Raw genomic sequence first — 13,944 nt, 5'->3', positions numbered from 1 at the left:
CCCACCGGACAAGCCCCCTCAGCCCCGCCTCCCAGGATGCCCAGGGCTGCGGCTCCTGCATGTCCAGGTCTGGCCTCGGCCAGCGGAGGGTGGCCCCAGACCCCTGGACCCCAGCCCAGCTTGCTCCACCCACCACCAGGCCTGTTCCTGGCCAGACTCCTGCCAAGGACCACGTCCCCTAGAGTTTCCAAGGGGCTCCAAGAAGCGGAGTATGCCTTTGGCTGGCCTGGGGTGGGCACCCTGGTATCTCCACAATGACTGATGAGAAGCCAGGCAGGCCACAGGCTGTCCCTGCCCTAATGGGGGGCGTGCCTGGCAGGGGACACCCATCCCCCGTCACCATCGGGGTCCGGGCCCACCTGGACCCCACACAGCCCAGGTCCCTGTCTGGAGCTGGATGCCCTTTGGCCATCTCCCTGCCCAGCGAGCTGGCATTCCTGGGCCTCGAGAGTGACACGGACACAGACCTGGTGTCCAGGGCAGGGCTGTGCGCCCTGGCTGGAAGGCAGAGCATACCTGGCGAGTTCTCCTTCTTCTCTGCGTACACCTGGCAGGGGAAGGCATAGCGCAGGGCCACGGAGGCAAACAGCATCTCCACGCAGATGATAAAGTTCTGGTAGCCAGCGGCCAGTGTGCCGGCCCCCAGCCTGTTCCCACCGCTGGTCTCCACCTCTGGGATGACCCCGCACCGCTCCAGGACGGCCAGCAGCAGCCCTGCGGATGCCACGGCTGCTCAGCCCCAGCCCCGGATGGGGTCTGCAGGGGAGGAAGAGGCCCCGGACCCCGCAGCGGTTCCTCTGATAGGCGCCGTGACCCTGTCCGTGTGGTCTTGTCCCACTCCGGGAGACTGAGGTTCAGGGGGGCAGGGTGCCTCCAAAGTTGGGGGTCTCAGCACAACAGGTGCTCAGGAGCTCTCCCGGGCCCGCCCTGCCGCTCCAGCCCCAAATCTTGGGCCGGTCCCCAGCTTCTCCCTGTCTGGTGGCCATCCTCCTCTGCCAAGGTGGGCTGTGAGTTCACTGGCCTGGCAGGGACCGGGACTGAGAAATGTCAGTGTGGCCTCTGTGCGACCTCTCTCCACTGACCATGGGCCCAGACCTGCTGGCAGGACCTCCCCACTCCCCCTGTGCCCGCAGGCTCTAGCTGACCTGTGCTGCCGCTGGGGAAACTGAAGCTCAGGGGAGCTGGGGAAGGGGGCGTGAGGTGACCCCAGGCTCTCTGGACTGCAGCCCCCGCCTCGGCAGCATCCCTGCCCCACACACCTTGCCAGAACGACAGGAAGATGACGGCTTTGATGGTGAGGAACTTGAGGACAGGCTGGAAGGGCCGCAGGAGCTCCCTGGTGGTGAAGTAGAAGAGGAACAGGGCGTAGAGGGCGAGGCTGACAGAGGCATTGTAGATGAGGGTCACATAGAGGTAGCCGCTGCGGACACTGGAACAGACGGGAGCTGTGGTCAGGGCAGCCCCACGATCCCGCCACCCTCCCCACCCTAGAGCCGCTGCCGCACCCTCGGCCTGGCTCCCACCCTGAGCTTGGGAGCATCCTGCCCCGATCTGATCCTCACTTCAGGGCCCGCAGGAGAGCGTAGGGAGCTGGGGGTGACTGGGGGGCCTATGCAGGCATAGGGCAGGGACATGCAGCCATTCTCCCTACCAGCCCTGCTCCTCCTTGTCCCAGGATCCCATCCTCTGTGCAGGCAGCATCCAGGCTGCCTCTGCTGGAACGCTGCCTCCCAACCCCGTCCACCTGGCCACTGCCTGAAGGTCCTCTAGGTGGTGGACACACAGGTGTCGTTCCCGTGTGTGTGCACATATGTGTGTGTGCACAGACGTCGTGTGCACATGGTTGGGGTGCATCGTGTGTGTGCACACATTGCGTGCATGTGAGTGTACATATGTGTGTGGTTGTGCTGTGTGCATGTGTGAACATGTGATGCACCTGTGTGATGTGTGTGCACAGGTGAAAGCACATGTGTCCGTGTGTGAGCGTGTGTGTGGTGTTGGTGAGCGTGTGTGTGGTGTTGGTGAGCGTGTGTGTGGTGTTGGTGAGCGTGTGTGTGGTGGTGTTGGTGAGCATGTGTGTGGTGTTGGTGAGCGTGTGTGTGGTGTTGGTGAGCGTGTGTGTGGTGGTGTTGGTGAGTGTGTGTGTGGTGGTGTTGGTGAGCGTGTGTGTGGTGTTGGTGAGCATGTGTGTGGTGGTGTTGGTGAGCGTGTGTGTGGTGTTGGTGAGCGTGTGTGTGGTGGTGTTGGTGAGCGTGTGTGTGGTGGTGTTGGTGAGCATGTGTGTGGTGTTGGTGAGCGTGTGTGTGGTGGTGTTGGTGAGCGTGTGTGTGGTGTTGGTGAGCGTGCGTGTGTTGTTGGTGAGCGTGTGTGTGGTGTTGGTGAGCGTGTGTGTGGTGGTGTTGGTGAGCGTGCGTGTGGTGTTGGTGAGCGTGCGTGTGGTGTTGGTGAGCGTGTGTGTGGTGTTGTTGGTGAGCGTGTGTGTGGTGTTGGTGAGCATGCGTGTGGTGGTGTTGGTGAGCATGCGTGTGGTGTTGGTGAGCGTGCGTGTGGTGTTGGTGAGCGTGCGTGTGGTGGTGTTGTTGAGCGTGTGTGTGGTGTTGGTGAGCGTGTGTGTGGTGTTGGTGAGCGTGTGTGTGGTGTTGTTGGTGAGCGTGTGTGTGGTGTTGGTGAGCGTGTGTGTGGTGTTGTTGGTGAGCATGTGTGTGGTGTTGGTGAGCGTGTGTGTGGTGGTGTTGGTGAGCGTGTGTGTGGTGTTGGTGAGCGTGTGTGGTGTTGGTGAGCATGTGTGTGGTGTTGGTGAGCATGTGTGTGGTGTTGTTGGTGAGCGTGTGTGTGTTGTTGTTGGTGAGCGTGTGTGTGGTGTTGGTGAGCGTGTGTGTGGTGGTGTTGGTGAGCGTGTGTGTGGTGTTGGTGAGCGTGTGTGTGGTGTTGGTGAGCGTGTGTGTGGTGTTGTTGGTGAGCATGCATGTGGTGTTGGTGAGCATGTGTGTGGTGGTGTTGGTGAGCGTGTGTGTGGTGTTGGTGAGCATGTGTGTGGTGGTGTTGGTGAGCATGTGTGTGGTGTTGAGCATGTGTGTGGTGTTGGTGAGCGTGTGTGTGGTGTTGGTGAGCATGTGTGTGGTGTTGTTGGTGAGCGTGTGTGTGGTGTTGTTGGTGAGCGTGTGTGTGGTGTTGGTGAGCGTGTGTGTGGTGTTGTTGAGCGTGTGTGTGGTGTTGGTGAGCATGTGTGTGGTGGTGTTGGTGAGCGTGTGTGTGGTGTTGGTGAGCGTGTGTGTGGTGTTGGTGAGCGTGTGTGTGGTGTTGGTGAGCATGTGTGTGGTGGTGTTGGTGAGCGTGTGTGTGGTGTTGGTGAGCATGTGTGTGGTGTTGGTGAGCGTGTGTGTGGTGTTGGTGAGCGTGTGTGTGGTGGTGTTGAGCGTGTGTGTGGTGTTGTTGAGCGTGTGTGTGGTGTTGGTGAGCATGTGTGTGGTGTTGGTGAGCATGTGTGTGGTGTTGTTGGTGAGCATGTGTGTGGTGGTGTTGGTGAGCATGTGTGTGGTGTTGTTGGTGAGCATGTGTGTGGTGGTGTTGGTGAGCGTGTGTGTGGTGTTGTTGTTGAGCGTGTGTGTGGTGGTGTTGTTGAGCGTGTGTGTGGTGTTGGTGAGCGTGTGTGTGGTGTTGTTGGTGAGCATGTGTGTGGTGGTGTTGGTGAGCATGTGTGTGGTGGTGTTGGTGAGCGTGTGTGTGGTGTTAGTGAGCGTGTGTGTGGTGTTGGTGAGCGTGTGTGTGGTGTTGAGCGTGTGTGTGGTGTTGGTGAGCGTGTGTGTGGTGTTGGTGAGCGTGTGTGTGGTGGTGGTGAGCGTGCGTGTGGTGGTGGTGAGCGTGTGTGTGGTGGTGGTGAGCATGTGTGTGGTGTTGAGCGTGTGTGTGGTGTTGGTGAGCGTGTGTGTGGTGTTGGTGAGCATGTGTGTGGTGTTGAGCGTGTGTGTGGTGGTGTTGAGCGTGTGTGTGGTGTTGGTGAGCGTGTGTGTGGTGTTGGTGAGCATGTGTGTGTGGTGTTGGTGAGCATGTGTGTGGTGGTGTTGGTGAGCGTGTGTGTGGTGGTGTTGGTGAGCATGTGTGTGGTGTTGGTGAGCGTGTGTGTGGTGTTGGTGAGCGTGTGTGTGGTGTTGTTGGTGAGCGTGTGTGTGGTGTTGGTGAGCGTGTGTGTGGTGTTGGTGAGCGTGTGTGTGGTGTTGGTGAGCATGTGTGTGGTGGTGTTGGTGAGCATGTGTGTGGTGTTGGTGAGCGTGCGTGTGGTGTTGTTGGTGAGCGTGTGTGTGGTGTTGGTGAGCGTGTGTGTGGTGTTGGTGAGCGTGTGTGTGGTGTTGTTGGTGAGCGTGTGTGGTGGTGTTGGTGAGCGTGTGTGTGGTGTTGGTGAGCGTGCGTGTGGTGTTGGTGAGCGTGCGTGTGGTGTTGTTGAGCGTGCGTGTGGTGTTGGTGAGCGTGTGTGTGGTGGTGTTGGTGAGCATGTGTGTGGTGTTGGTGAGCGTGTGTGTGGTGTTGGTGAGCATGTGTGTGGTGGTGTTGGTGAGCATGTGTGTGGTGTTGGTGAGCGTGTGTGTGGTGTTGTTGGTGAGCGTGTGTGTGGTGTTGGTGAGCGTGCGTGTGGTGTTGGTGAGCGTGCGTGTGGTGTTGGTGAGCATGTGTGTGGTGTTGAGCGTGCGTGTGGTGTTGGTGAGCGTGTGTGTGGTGGTGTTGGTGAGCATGTGTGTGGTGTTGTTGGTGAGCGTGTGTGTGGTGTTGGTGAGCATGTGTGTGGTGTTGTTGGTGAGCGTGTGTGTGGTGTTGGTGAGCATGTGTGTGGTGGTGTTGGTGAGCATGTGTGGTGTTGGTGAGCGTGTGTGTGGTGTTGTTGGTGAGCGTGTGTGTGGTGTTGGTGAGCGTGTGTGTGGTGTTGTTGGTGAGCATGTGTGTGGTGTTGGTGAGCGTGTGTGTGGTGGTGTTGGTGAGCGTGTGTGTGGTGTTGGTGAGCGTGTGTGGTGTTGGTGAGCATGTGTGTGGTGTTGGTGAGCATGTGTGTGGTGTTGTTGAGCGTGTGTGTGGTGTTGGTGAGCGTGTGTGTGGTGTTGGTGAGCGTGTGTGTGGTGTTGTTGGTGAGCGTGTGTGTGGTGTTGGTGAGCGTGTGTGTGGTGTTGTTGGTGAGCATGTGTGTGGTGTTGGTGAGCGTGTGTGGTGTTGTTGGTGAGCATGCATGTGGTGTTGGTGAGCATGTGTGTGGTGGTGTTGGTGAGCATGTGTGTGGTGTTGAGCATGTGTGTGGTGTTGGTGAGCGTGTGTGTGGTGTTGGTGAGCATGTGTGTGGTGTTGTTGGTGAGCGTGTGTGTGGTGTTGTTGGTGAGCGTGTGTGTGGTGTTGGTGAGCGTGTGTGTGGTGGTGTTGGTGAGCGTGTGTGTGGTGTTGGTGAGCGTGTGTGTGGTGTTGGTGAGCATGTGTGTGGTGTTGGTGAGCGTGTGTGTGGTGTTGGTGAGCGTGTGTGTGGTGGTGTTGAGCGTGTGTGTGGTGTTGTTGAGCGTGTGTGTGGTGTTGTTGGTGAGCATGTGTGTGGTGTTGTTGGTGAGCATGTGTGTGTTGTTGGTGAGCATGTGTGTGGTGGTGTTGGTGAGCATGTGTGTGGTGTTGTTGGTGAGCATGTGTGTGGTGGTGTTGGTGAGCGTGTGTGTGGTGTTGGTGAGCGTGTGTGTGGTGGTGTTGTTGAGCGTGTGTGTGGTGTTGGTGAGCGTGTGTGTGGTGTTGTTGGTGAGCGTGTGTGTGGTGGTGTTGGTGAGCATGTGTGTGGTGGTGTTGGTGAGCGTGTGTGTGGTGTTGGTGAGCGTGTGTGTGGTGTTGGTGAGCGTGCGTGTGGTGGTGGTGAGCGTGTGTGTGGTGGTGGTGAGCATGTGTGTGGTGTTGAGCGTGTGTGTGGTGTTGGTGAGCGTGTGTGTGGTGTTGGTGAGCGTGTGTGTGGTGTTGAGCGTGTGTGTGGTGTTGGTGAGCATGTGTGTGTGGTGTTGGTGAGCATGTGTGTGGTGGTGTTGGTGAGCGTGTGTGTGGTGGTGTTGGTGAGCATGTGTGTGGTGTTGGTGAGCGTGTGTGTGGTGTTGGTGAGCGTGTGTGTGGTGTTGTTGGTGAGCGTGTGTGTGGTGTTGGTGAGCGTGTGTGTGGTGTTGGTGAGCATGTGTGTGGTGTTGGTGAGCGTGCGTGTGGTGTTGTTGGTGAGCGTGTGTGTGGTGTTGGTGAGCGTGTGTGTGGTGTTGGTGAGCGTGTGGTGTTGTTGGTGAGCGTGTGTGTGGTGTTGGTGAGCGTGCGTGTGGTGTTGGTGAGCGTGCGTGTGGTGGTGTTGTTGAGCGTGTGTGTGGTGTTGGTGAGCATGTGTGGTGGTGTTGGTGAGCGTGCGTGTGGTGTTGGTGAGCGTGCGTGTGGTGGTGTTGTTGAGCGTGCGTGTGGTGTTGGTGAGCGTGTGTGTGGTGTTGGTGAGCGTGTGTGTGGTGTTGGTGAGCATGTGTGTGTGTGGTGTTGGTGAGCGTGTGTGTGTGGTGTTGTTGAGCGTGTGTGTGGTGTTGGTGAGCGTGTGTGTGGTGTTGGTGAGCATGTGCGTGTGGTGTTGTTGAGCGTGTGTGTGGTGTTGGTGAGCGTGTGTGTAGTGTTGGTGAGCGTGTGTGTGGACCTTGGCAGGGGTCCTTCCTGTGCCAGGCGACTGGCTATCTGCTCAGACAACAGGTCGGGGTGGACCTTGGCCCCGTTGGCCCAGGTGTCTTTAATACCAAGAGTGCTCAAGGCTGGGCGGGGGCTGGGGCCGTCACTGCCTGGACAGAAGCACTGAGGTCCTCAGCACAGACGCTGGCACAGACGCCAGACTCACCCTGGCCATGTCCTGTGAGGGGAGGTCCAGGCCCCCGGCCTTGGCAGGCACTGAGGTCCTTGTGGAGAGGAAGTGGGTACCTGTCTTGGGCGGGTCCCTAGCCCAGCTGGACGCCAAGCTCGCCTCAATGGGCCCCATTGCCGGGCCCCGGCCCAGTGCCCACCTCATGCCAGGCACCCCTGAAGCTCCCACCTTACTTGAGCCCAGCTGGACGCCAAGCCCGCCTCACTGGGCCCCACTCCTGTGCCCCGGGAGACCCAGTGCCCACCTCATGCCAGGTGTCCCCGCAGCTCCCGCCTTACTTGAAGTCCCCGTCGTGGTATTTGCCAAATGCCTGGAGGATGATGGTGGTGACGGCCATGACGGGCTTCACCAGGCAGAACTGCAGAGTGGCCTGGGGGCGACAGCACCCGGTGGGCCTGGGGCCAGGTCCCCCAGGGGCCCAGGAATGGGGGTTGGGACAGCCGGCAGTGGGCAGCCCCCTGACACTGGGCGGGGTGGCGCTGGGCTGGCCAGGTGGGAGGAGGGCGGGCAGGGCTGGGCGGACCCACTCACCTGCTTGCAGAAGCGCAGGAACCCGATGGAGTAGGTCATGTCCCGGAGGCAGCAGGTGCCGTAGAAGCAGCTGGACCTGCGGGGGACATCCCTGAGCCGGTGCGGGAGAATGCAGCCCGGTGCCGCCCGGGCTCCCAGTCCCAGGTGTGTGGGGTGTGCGGGCTCTGGGGTGAGACGCTCACTTGATGGGCTTTCCACGAATCTCAGCCATGATGGCACCCTCGCCTCCCAGGTACTGGAAACACAGGCTCAGGAAGCTGTAAATGACAAAGGCTGCAGGGAGCGCAGAGGGGGACCGGCTGTGAGTCCTGAGCTGCACCGGGACCCCGTGGCGCCCATCTCACCAGGACAGGAGGAGGCTCGGGAGGGGCCAGGCCTGGCAGATCACACAGCAAGAGGCTCCTGATGGGCCCCATCCCCAGTGGGGCAGCCTGAGAGGGTCAGGGTGCTCCTTCAGGGCCCCGCTTTCACCCCAGGCCAGGGCAGGTCCACCGAGCCCCTCGCACGGAGGCTGTGGGGGCATGTGTTCCAGGTCTGCCAGCGCCACTAACCCCGGCTGTCCTGGCAGCCCCTCCGACAGGGGCCGGGAGAGTGGGGTGCCCTGGGGGCTGGCCACGGAAGTGTGTCCGTGCATGCAGGCTCCGGGGAGTCTCTCCCTCCGCTCCCCCGACAGATGCCACCCAGCGCCCACCTTCATAGCAGTCCCGCACAGAGTCAAAGTAGACGTAGTACTGGTGGTCTCCCAGGAGCAGGAGGCTGAGCCAGGAGTCGAAGGCATAGATGGGCACGATGAGGAGCAGGCGGATGATATAACGCTGTTCTTGTGGCACCGTGTAGGAGCGCAGGTGCAGGTAGATCTGGGTGCAGGATGGTTTGGGTGAGAGCCGGGCCTGCCTAGTACCCCTGCACCAGCCCAGGTGAGCCAGGAAGGAGGTGGGGGCTGGGCGCGGGCCACCAGGCACCTTCTATGTTTGCATTTTCTAGTTTTCTACAATGGGCATCCTTATTACAATTACAGAAAATAAATTATTTGCCTATTGTAATCAGATGCATACTTTTATACTTATTTACTATAAAAGCCCATATAAGTATGAATGTGTAAGTATACGTTAAATACATATTTCTGATTACAACTAAAAATAATACACATTTTAAGAATTTACTTTTTATGGCTGGGCGTGGTGACGCACACCTGTAATCCCAGCAGTTTGGGAGGCCAAGGTGGGTGGATCATTTGAGGTCAGGAGTTCAAGACCGGCCTGGCCAACATGGTGAAACCCCGTCTCTACTAAATATACAAAAATTAGCCAGGTGTGGTGGCGTGTGCCTGTAATCCCAGCTACTCGAGAGGCTGAGGCAGGAGAATCGCTTGAGCCTGGGAGGTGGAGGTTTCGGTGAACTAAGATTGCGCCACTGCACTCCAGCCTGGGCAACAGAGCGAGACCCTGTCTCAAAAAAAAAAAATTATTATTATTATTATTTTTTTTTTGAGACGGAGTCTCGCTGTGTCACCCAGGCTGGAGTGCAGTGGCCGGATCTCAGCTCACTGCAAGCTCCGCCTCCCGGGTTCACGCCATTCTCCGGCCTCAGCCTCCCAGTAGCTGGGACTACAGGCGCCCACCACCTCGCCCGGCTAGTTTTTTTTTGTATTTTTTAGTAGAGACGGGGTTTCACCATGTTAGCCAGGATGGTCTTGATCTCCTGACCTCGTGATCCACCCGCCTCGGCCTCCCAAAGCGCTGGGATTACAGGCTTGAGCCACCGCGCCCGGCCAAAAAAATTATTTTTTTGAGAAACATGGTCTCGCTCAGTTGCCCAGGCTGGAGTGCAGTGGCACAATCATGGCTCACTGCAGCCTGGAAACTCCCAGGCTCTGGTGATCCTCCTACCTCAGCCTGCTGAGCAGCTGGGACTACAGGTGTGCACCACCTTGCCTAGCTAATTTTTGTATTTTTCGTACAGACAGGGTCTCACTGTGTTGCCCAGGCTGGTCTCAAAGTCCTAGGCTCAAGCGATCCTCCTGCCTCCGTCTCCCAAAGTGCTGGGACTACAGGCGTGAGCCACTGCACCTGGCCTAAAATTTATTTTTTAAATTGGCAAATCAAACTTGTATGCATTTACAGTGTGCCGTGCGATGTCTGATATGTGTGTTCGTGGGGAATGGCTGAGTCAAACCCATTAACATCTCCATTATCTCCCATACTTAGCATTTCTTTGCAGGGAGGACATGTAAAATGTACTCTTTTAGCAATTTTCAAGCATAGAATACATTGTTATTTATAGTAGTCACCATGTTGTACAATAGATCTTTTTTTTTTTCTGAATGACTTCCTTGGGCATGAGTGAGGGTCCTGTTTGTTCCTAGCCTGGGAAAGGGAACTGTCACTCATTCCTTCATTCAGCAGGCATTTCTGGAGCCGTTAAGTGTCCAACCCGGGGGGCGGGGAGGGGACATGTCCTGGTCCTGGGCTGGGCAGACTCTCAGAAGGCAGGTTGGCTTTTGCTGTGGGGGCATCCAAAGGACGTGCACCCTTTGATTCCTAAGAATTTATCCCTCCCTAGGGGCCGGGCACGGTGGCCCACCCCTGTAATCTTAGCACTTTGGGAGGCTGAGGCGGGCGGAGTGCCTGCGCTCAGGAGTTTGAGACCAGCCTGACCAACAGGGCAAACCCCATCTCTGCTAAAAAATACAAAAATTAGCCAGGTGTGGTGGCGGGTGCCTGTAGTCCCAGCTACTTGGGAGGCTGAGGTGGGAGGACGGCTTAAATGCGGGAGGCAGAGGCTGCAGTGAGCAATGATTATGCCGCTGCATCCCAGCCTGGGCCACAGAGTGAGATCTTGCCTAAAAAAAATGAAAGTCTGTAATCCCAGCACTTTGGGAGGCTGAGACGGGCGGATCACGAGGTCAGGAGATTGAGACCATCCTGGCTAACACGGTGAAACTCCATCTCCACTAAAAAATACAAAAAATTAGCCGGGTGTGGTGGCGGCGCCTGTAGTCCCAGCTACTCGGGAGGCTGAGGCAGGAGAATGGCGTGAACTCGGGAGGCAGAGCTTGCAGTGAGCTGAGATCTGGTCACTGTACTCCAGCCTGGGCAACAGAGCGAGACTCTGTCTCAAAAAAAAAAAAAAAAAAAAAGGAAAGCCTGAGAAAAAATATGGGTGATTATAATGTTTGCCTTTAAACCTTTCTAGATTTTTCCCTGTTTTTATTTATTTATTTATTTATTTATTTATTATTATTATTTTTTTTTATTGAGACAGAGTCTCGCTCTGTCGCCCAGGCTGCAGTGCAGTGGCGTGATCTCAGCTCACTGCAACCTCCACCTCCCGGGTTCAAGCGATTCTCCTGCCTCAGCCTCCCGAGCAACTGGGACTACAGGCATGCACCACCATGCCCGGCTCATTTTTGTATTTTTAGTAGAGACAGGGTTTCCCCATGTTGGCCAGGCTGGTCTCGAACTCCTGACCTCAGGTGATCTACCTGCCTTGGCCTCCCACAATGCTGGGGTTACAGGCGTGAGCCACCGTGCCCGACCAATTTTCGAAGTTTTCTGTGAGGACACAACAAAGGGTCCTCCTGTCTGAGGACCCTTTCAGACAGGGTCAGCCGAGCCTGGGAGCTGGGCGCACGGGGGCCCATGTGGAAGGCTTTCTGGAGGAGATGCGTGAGCGGCGGCGGGTAAGCAGAAATGACATACACCTGGCTGCTTGGGGTGCAGCTCAGGGAGTTGGGGGAGGTTGGCGGCAGGAACGGACTCTTATCAGTCACACACTCCCCGCCGGTGCCTGGGAGGGACGGCATGACCAGCCATCAGGAGACCTCTCCCGGGGCTGGTGCTGCCTGGCTGGGTGACCTTGACAAGCCACTGTCCTCTCTGGCCCTGGTCCTCCCATGTATAAAGCAAGGGGGATCCAGCCACTCTGTGTCCTGCCTGGGACTCCTCACTCGAGGGTGGCTCTGGAGGTGGGCTCAGGGGTGGGACAGGGCCTGAACTCCAGCTCAAGGGGTTTCCATGAGCCCTGTCTTGACCACGAGGCCCCATGAAGCGGAAGCCACACTATAGCCGCACACACACAGCCGGTTCCCAGGATTACAGCACAAAGACGGCCTCCTCCGGGAAGCCCTCTCTGATGACCTTACAGAAAGGGCCTGCCTCAGCACCACCTCTGCGGCTCTGCACCCTCCAGGCCCACACTCATACTACCTTGGGTTCTGGTTATCTGCTCACAGCTCACTGCAGCCTTGAATTGGGCTCAAGCGATCCTCCCACCTCAGCCTCCCTAGTAGCTGGGACTCCCGGTGCAGGCCTCCATGCCCAGCTAATCAGCTGTCACAGAGATGCTGCCTCGGAGGCTTGTGGCCATCGGGGTCCCTGCCTGCCAGTCTCCTGATGGCCCCCTGCCCTGGCTCACCTACAGATCCATTCCCTACACCAGTGCCCCGTGCACCCGGGGAGCAGCTCTGCTCTCAGCCCAGCCCTCCACAGCCTTCCTGGGCTCCTAGCACCCCTCAGAAGCTGCCTCCCCACACTGGGGTCAAGGGCTCTGGACAAACCCCTGCAGCTGTGTGACCCTCGCTGGCCTGTACACGCCTTCCCACCCCACCCCTGCACACACTGCCCTGGCCTCTCTGTGTATCCGAGGCTCTCAGGCAGGTCCCGTCCCTGACCCTCTGCCCTCTCTGCCCACCCCCTACCCTCAGGCACCACTTCCTCCTTGCTCCTGCCTGGCCCTTCCTTGCCACCGCGCCTGGCCACTTCTCTACCTGGGGGCTGTTCTATTCCCACCTGGGGACTGCTGCGGGTCGGGGGCTGTGTGTGTGGCTTGGGGCTTGAGGAAGTTGCTTCTCGCCCGCCTCCCACACAGCAGTTCCAGTGCCTCCAGCCAAGCTGTGACCTTTGCTCCCCAGCTCCCTACAGAGCAAAGTCCAACCCCCTGCCAACCCCCCACCAGCCTTCTCCAGGGTGCCACACCTCTGGAGGGAGAAGGCCCCTTCCCCTTTTCAACTACGTGAGCTTGGGAAAGGCCTCTGGTCTCTCTGAGACTCAGTCTTCTTGTCTGTGAAATGGGACTACACTGCTGACCTCAGGGAGCCGGGTGAGGAGCCTGTGAAATAGCCGGGGATGCCTGGTGGGTGCTCTGCCCTCAGCCTGGCAGAGACCTCCCCATTTTCAGGCCCAGCTCCCACACGCCACGTCCTGGGAAACTCATCCCCTCCCCCGTGCCCTGGCCAATCCCACTTCTGACAGCATCTGTAGCAGCAGCACCCAGCGGGGCCGGGCTGAGCCACGGCCACGTCCCGTGGAGACTGGGGTCCTGAAAGAGGCTCGGGGGCTGGAGGGTTTACCTGGTGGCAGGTGAGCACCAGGGCAGTCCACACGAAGATCCCCGAGACGCCTCGGGCCAGCGCGGAGGTGAGGAAGAGCCAGGGGGCCCCCTGGGAGCCGTTCCCCATGTGGTCCATCTGCGGCCCAGCTGGCACAGCCGGCGGGGGCCTGGGCTGCGGCCAGGTCGCTGACACCAGGGGGACACCGGCTGTCTCCAGGATCCCTGAGACATTACTCATCTGCAGAGGGAGGAAGGACACACACCGGGAGGAGTGAGGGCAAAGGTGCCGGCTCCCAGCAGCAGGAAGCAGCCGGGGAGGGAGGAGACAGTGAGAGGCTGAACAACCCGCCAGGCCGCGCCCCCCACAGGGACACCAGCGTCAGGCCCGGCTCCCTCCCTGCTCCGAGCTCAGCCACCCAGGCTCACCCCATCAGCCACCTGCGACCTGAGGGCCCCACCTCGGTTCCCCCTTGTAAAACCAGCTTCCACCTCCAAGCCTCAGGTTTGCAGGGAGCCTGCTTCTTAGGAGACAAAGACTGTCTTCCAGTGGGGTGGGAGAGGGGAACCCCTGCCGCCCTGCCTGCCTGGGAGGTCTGGGGAGCAGGCGCAGACCAGCACTGCCTGCCCCGGCAGAAGGTGTGCAACCAGCCCCATGGGAGGAGCGGCCCTCACTGGTTCCCCGGCACCTGCCCGCCCGCCTGGGAGCCCGGCTTTGCTGGGGTTCTCGGCAGCCGCAGGCGCCTGTTCTTCCGTCTCCTACAAACCTGCTGGGGCCCTGAGTTCACCCTCTCCCACACTCACAGCCCAGTCCAGCCTCCTCCTCTCCCTCTGGTCTGCAGTCACAGTGCCCGGCTCTACCTTTGCTGGCAGGAAGCACCTGGCCCGGTCTGGGGAGGCCCGGCCTCCAGGGAAGCCTAGCTGGTCATTCTCATGGCCACGTGGCCCCCACTGGTGGCCCCACTGCGGGTGGGGCAAGGCCGGGATCTGAAGGGCTGTGCCAGGCTGGGGCGGGGCGGCCAGTGCCTCATGTCCCCAGTGGCCCACCTGGGCCCCAGGCTGCAGGCCTGTCTCCTTCTGTCCCCTCCCACGGCTGACACTCTATCCTCCTGTCTGTTTGCTGGGTGGCAGCTGGCTTCCAGGAACCTGCTGACCGCCTGGCGCCCTCACCTGCCTGTGCCAGACGGCCAGGCAGTTGCCAC

General features: G+C 59.1%; 1 protein-coding gene across 2 annotated transcripts in view; it reads right to left on the bottom strand.

The window, feature by feature from the left end:
• The window catches only part of TMEM184A (transmembrane protein 184A), a 19,183-nt gene extending 5,239 nt beyond the window's left edge, over nt 1-13,944 (bottom strand). The window contains exons 1-8 of one of the 2 annotated variants that reach the window (XM_008018872.3): nt 13,604-13,944; nt 12,765-12,983; nt 8,106-8,271; nt 7,597-7,687; nt 7,415-7,490; nt 7,162-7,253; nt 1,260-1,429; nt 517-714 (exon numbers count right to left, since the gene is read on the bottom strand). In XM_008018872.3, the coding sequence (XP_008017063.1) occupies nt 517-714; nt 1,260-1,429; nt 7,162-7,253; nt 7,415-7,490; nt 7,597-7,687; nt 8,106-8,271; nt 12,765-12,983 (1,012 nt within the window). In that variant the 5' untranslated portion in view covers nt 13,604-13,944. Of the gene's footprint in view, nt 1-516; nt 715-1,259; nt 1,430-7,161; nt 7,254-7,414; nt 7,491-7,596; nt 7,688-8,105; nt 8,272-12,764; nt 12,984-13,546 lie in introns of both variants that reach the window. The other variant, XM_008018873.3, reaches the window with a different exon arrangement.

This window comes from Chlorocebus sabaeus, chromosome 28 (genome assembly GCF_047675955.1).
Source record: "Chlorocebus sabaeus isolate Y175 chromosome 28, mChlSab1.0.hap1, whole genome shotgun sequence".
Taxonomy (NCBI): Eukaryota; Metazoa; Chordata; class Mammalia; order Primates; family Cercopithecidae; genus Chlorocebus; species Chlorocebus sabaeus.
The sequence above is the reverse complement of the archived record's forward strand: the minus strand, read 5'-3'. Positions and strand labels throughout refer to the sequence as shown.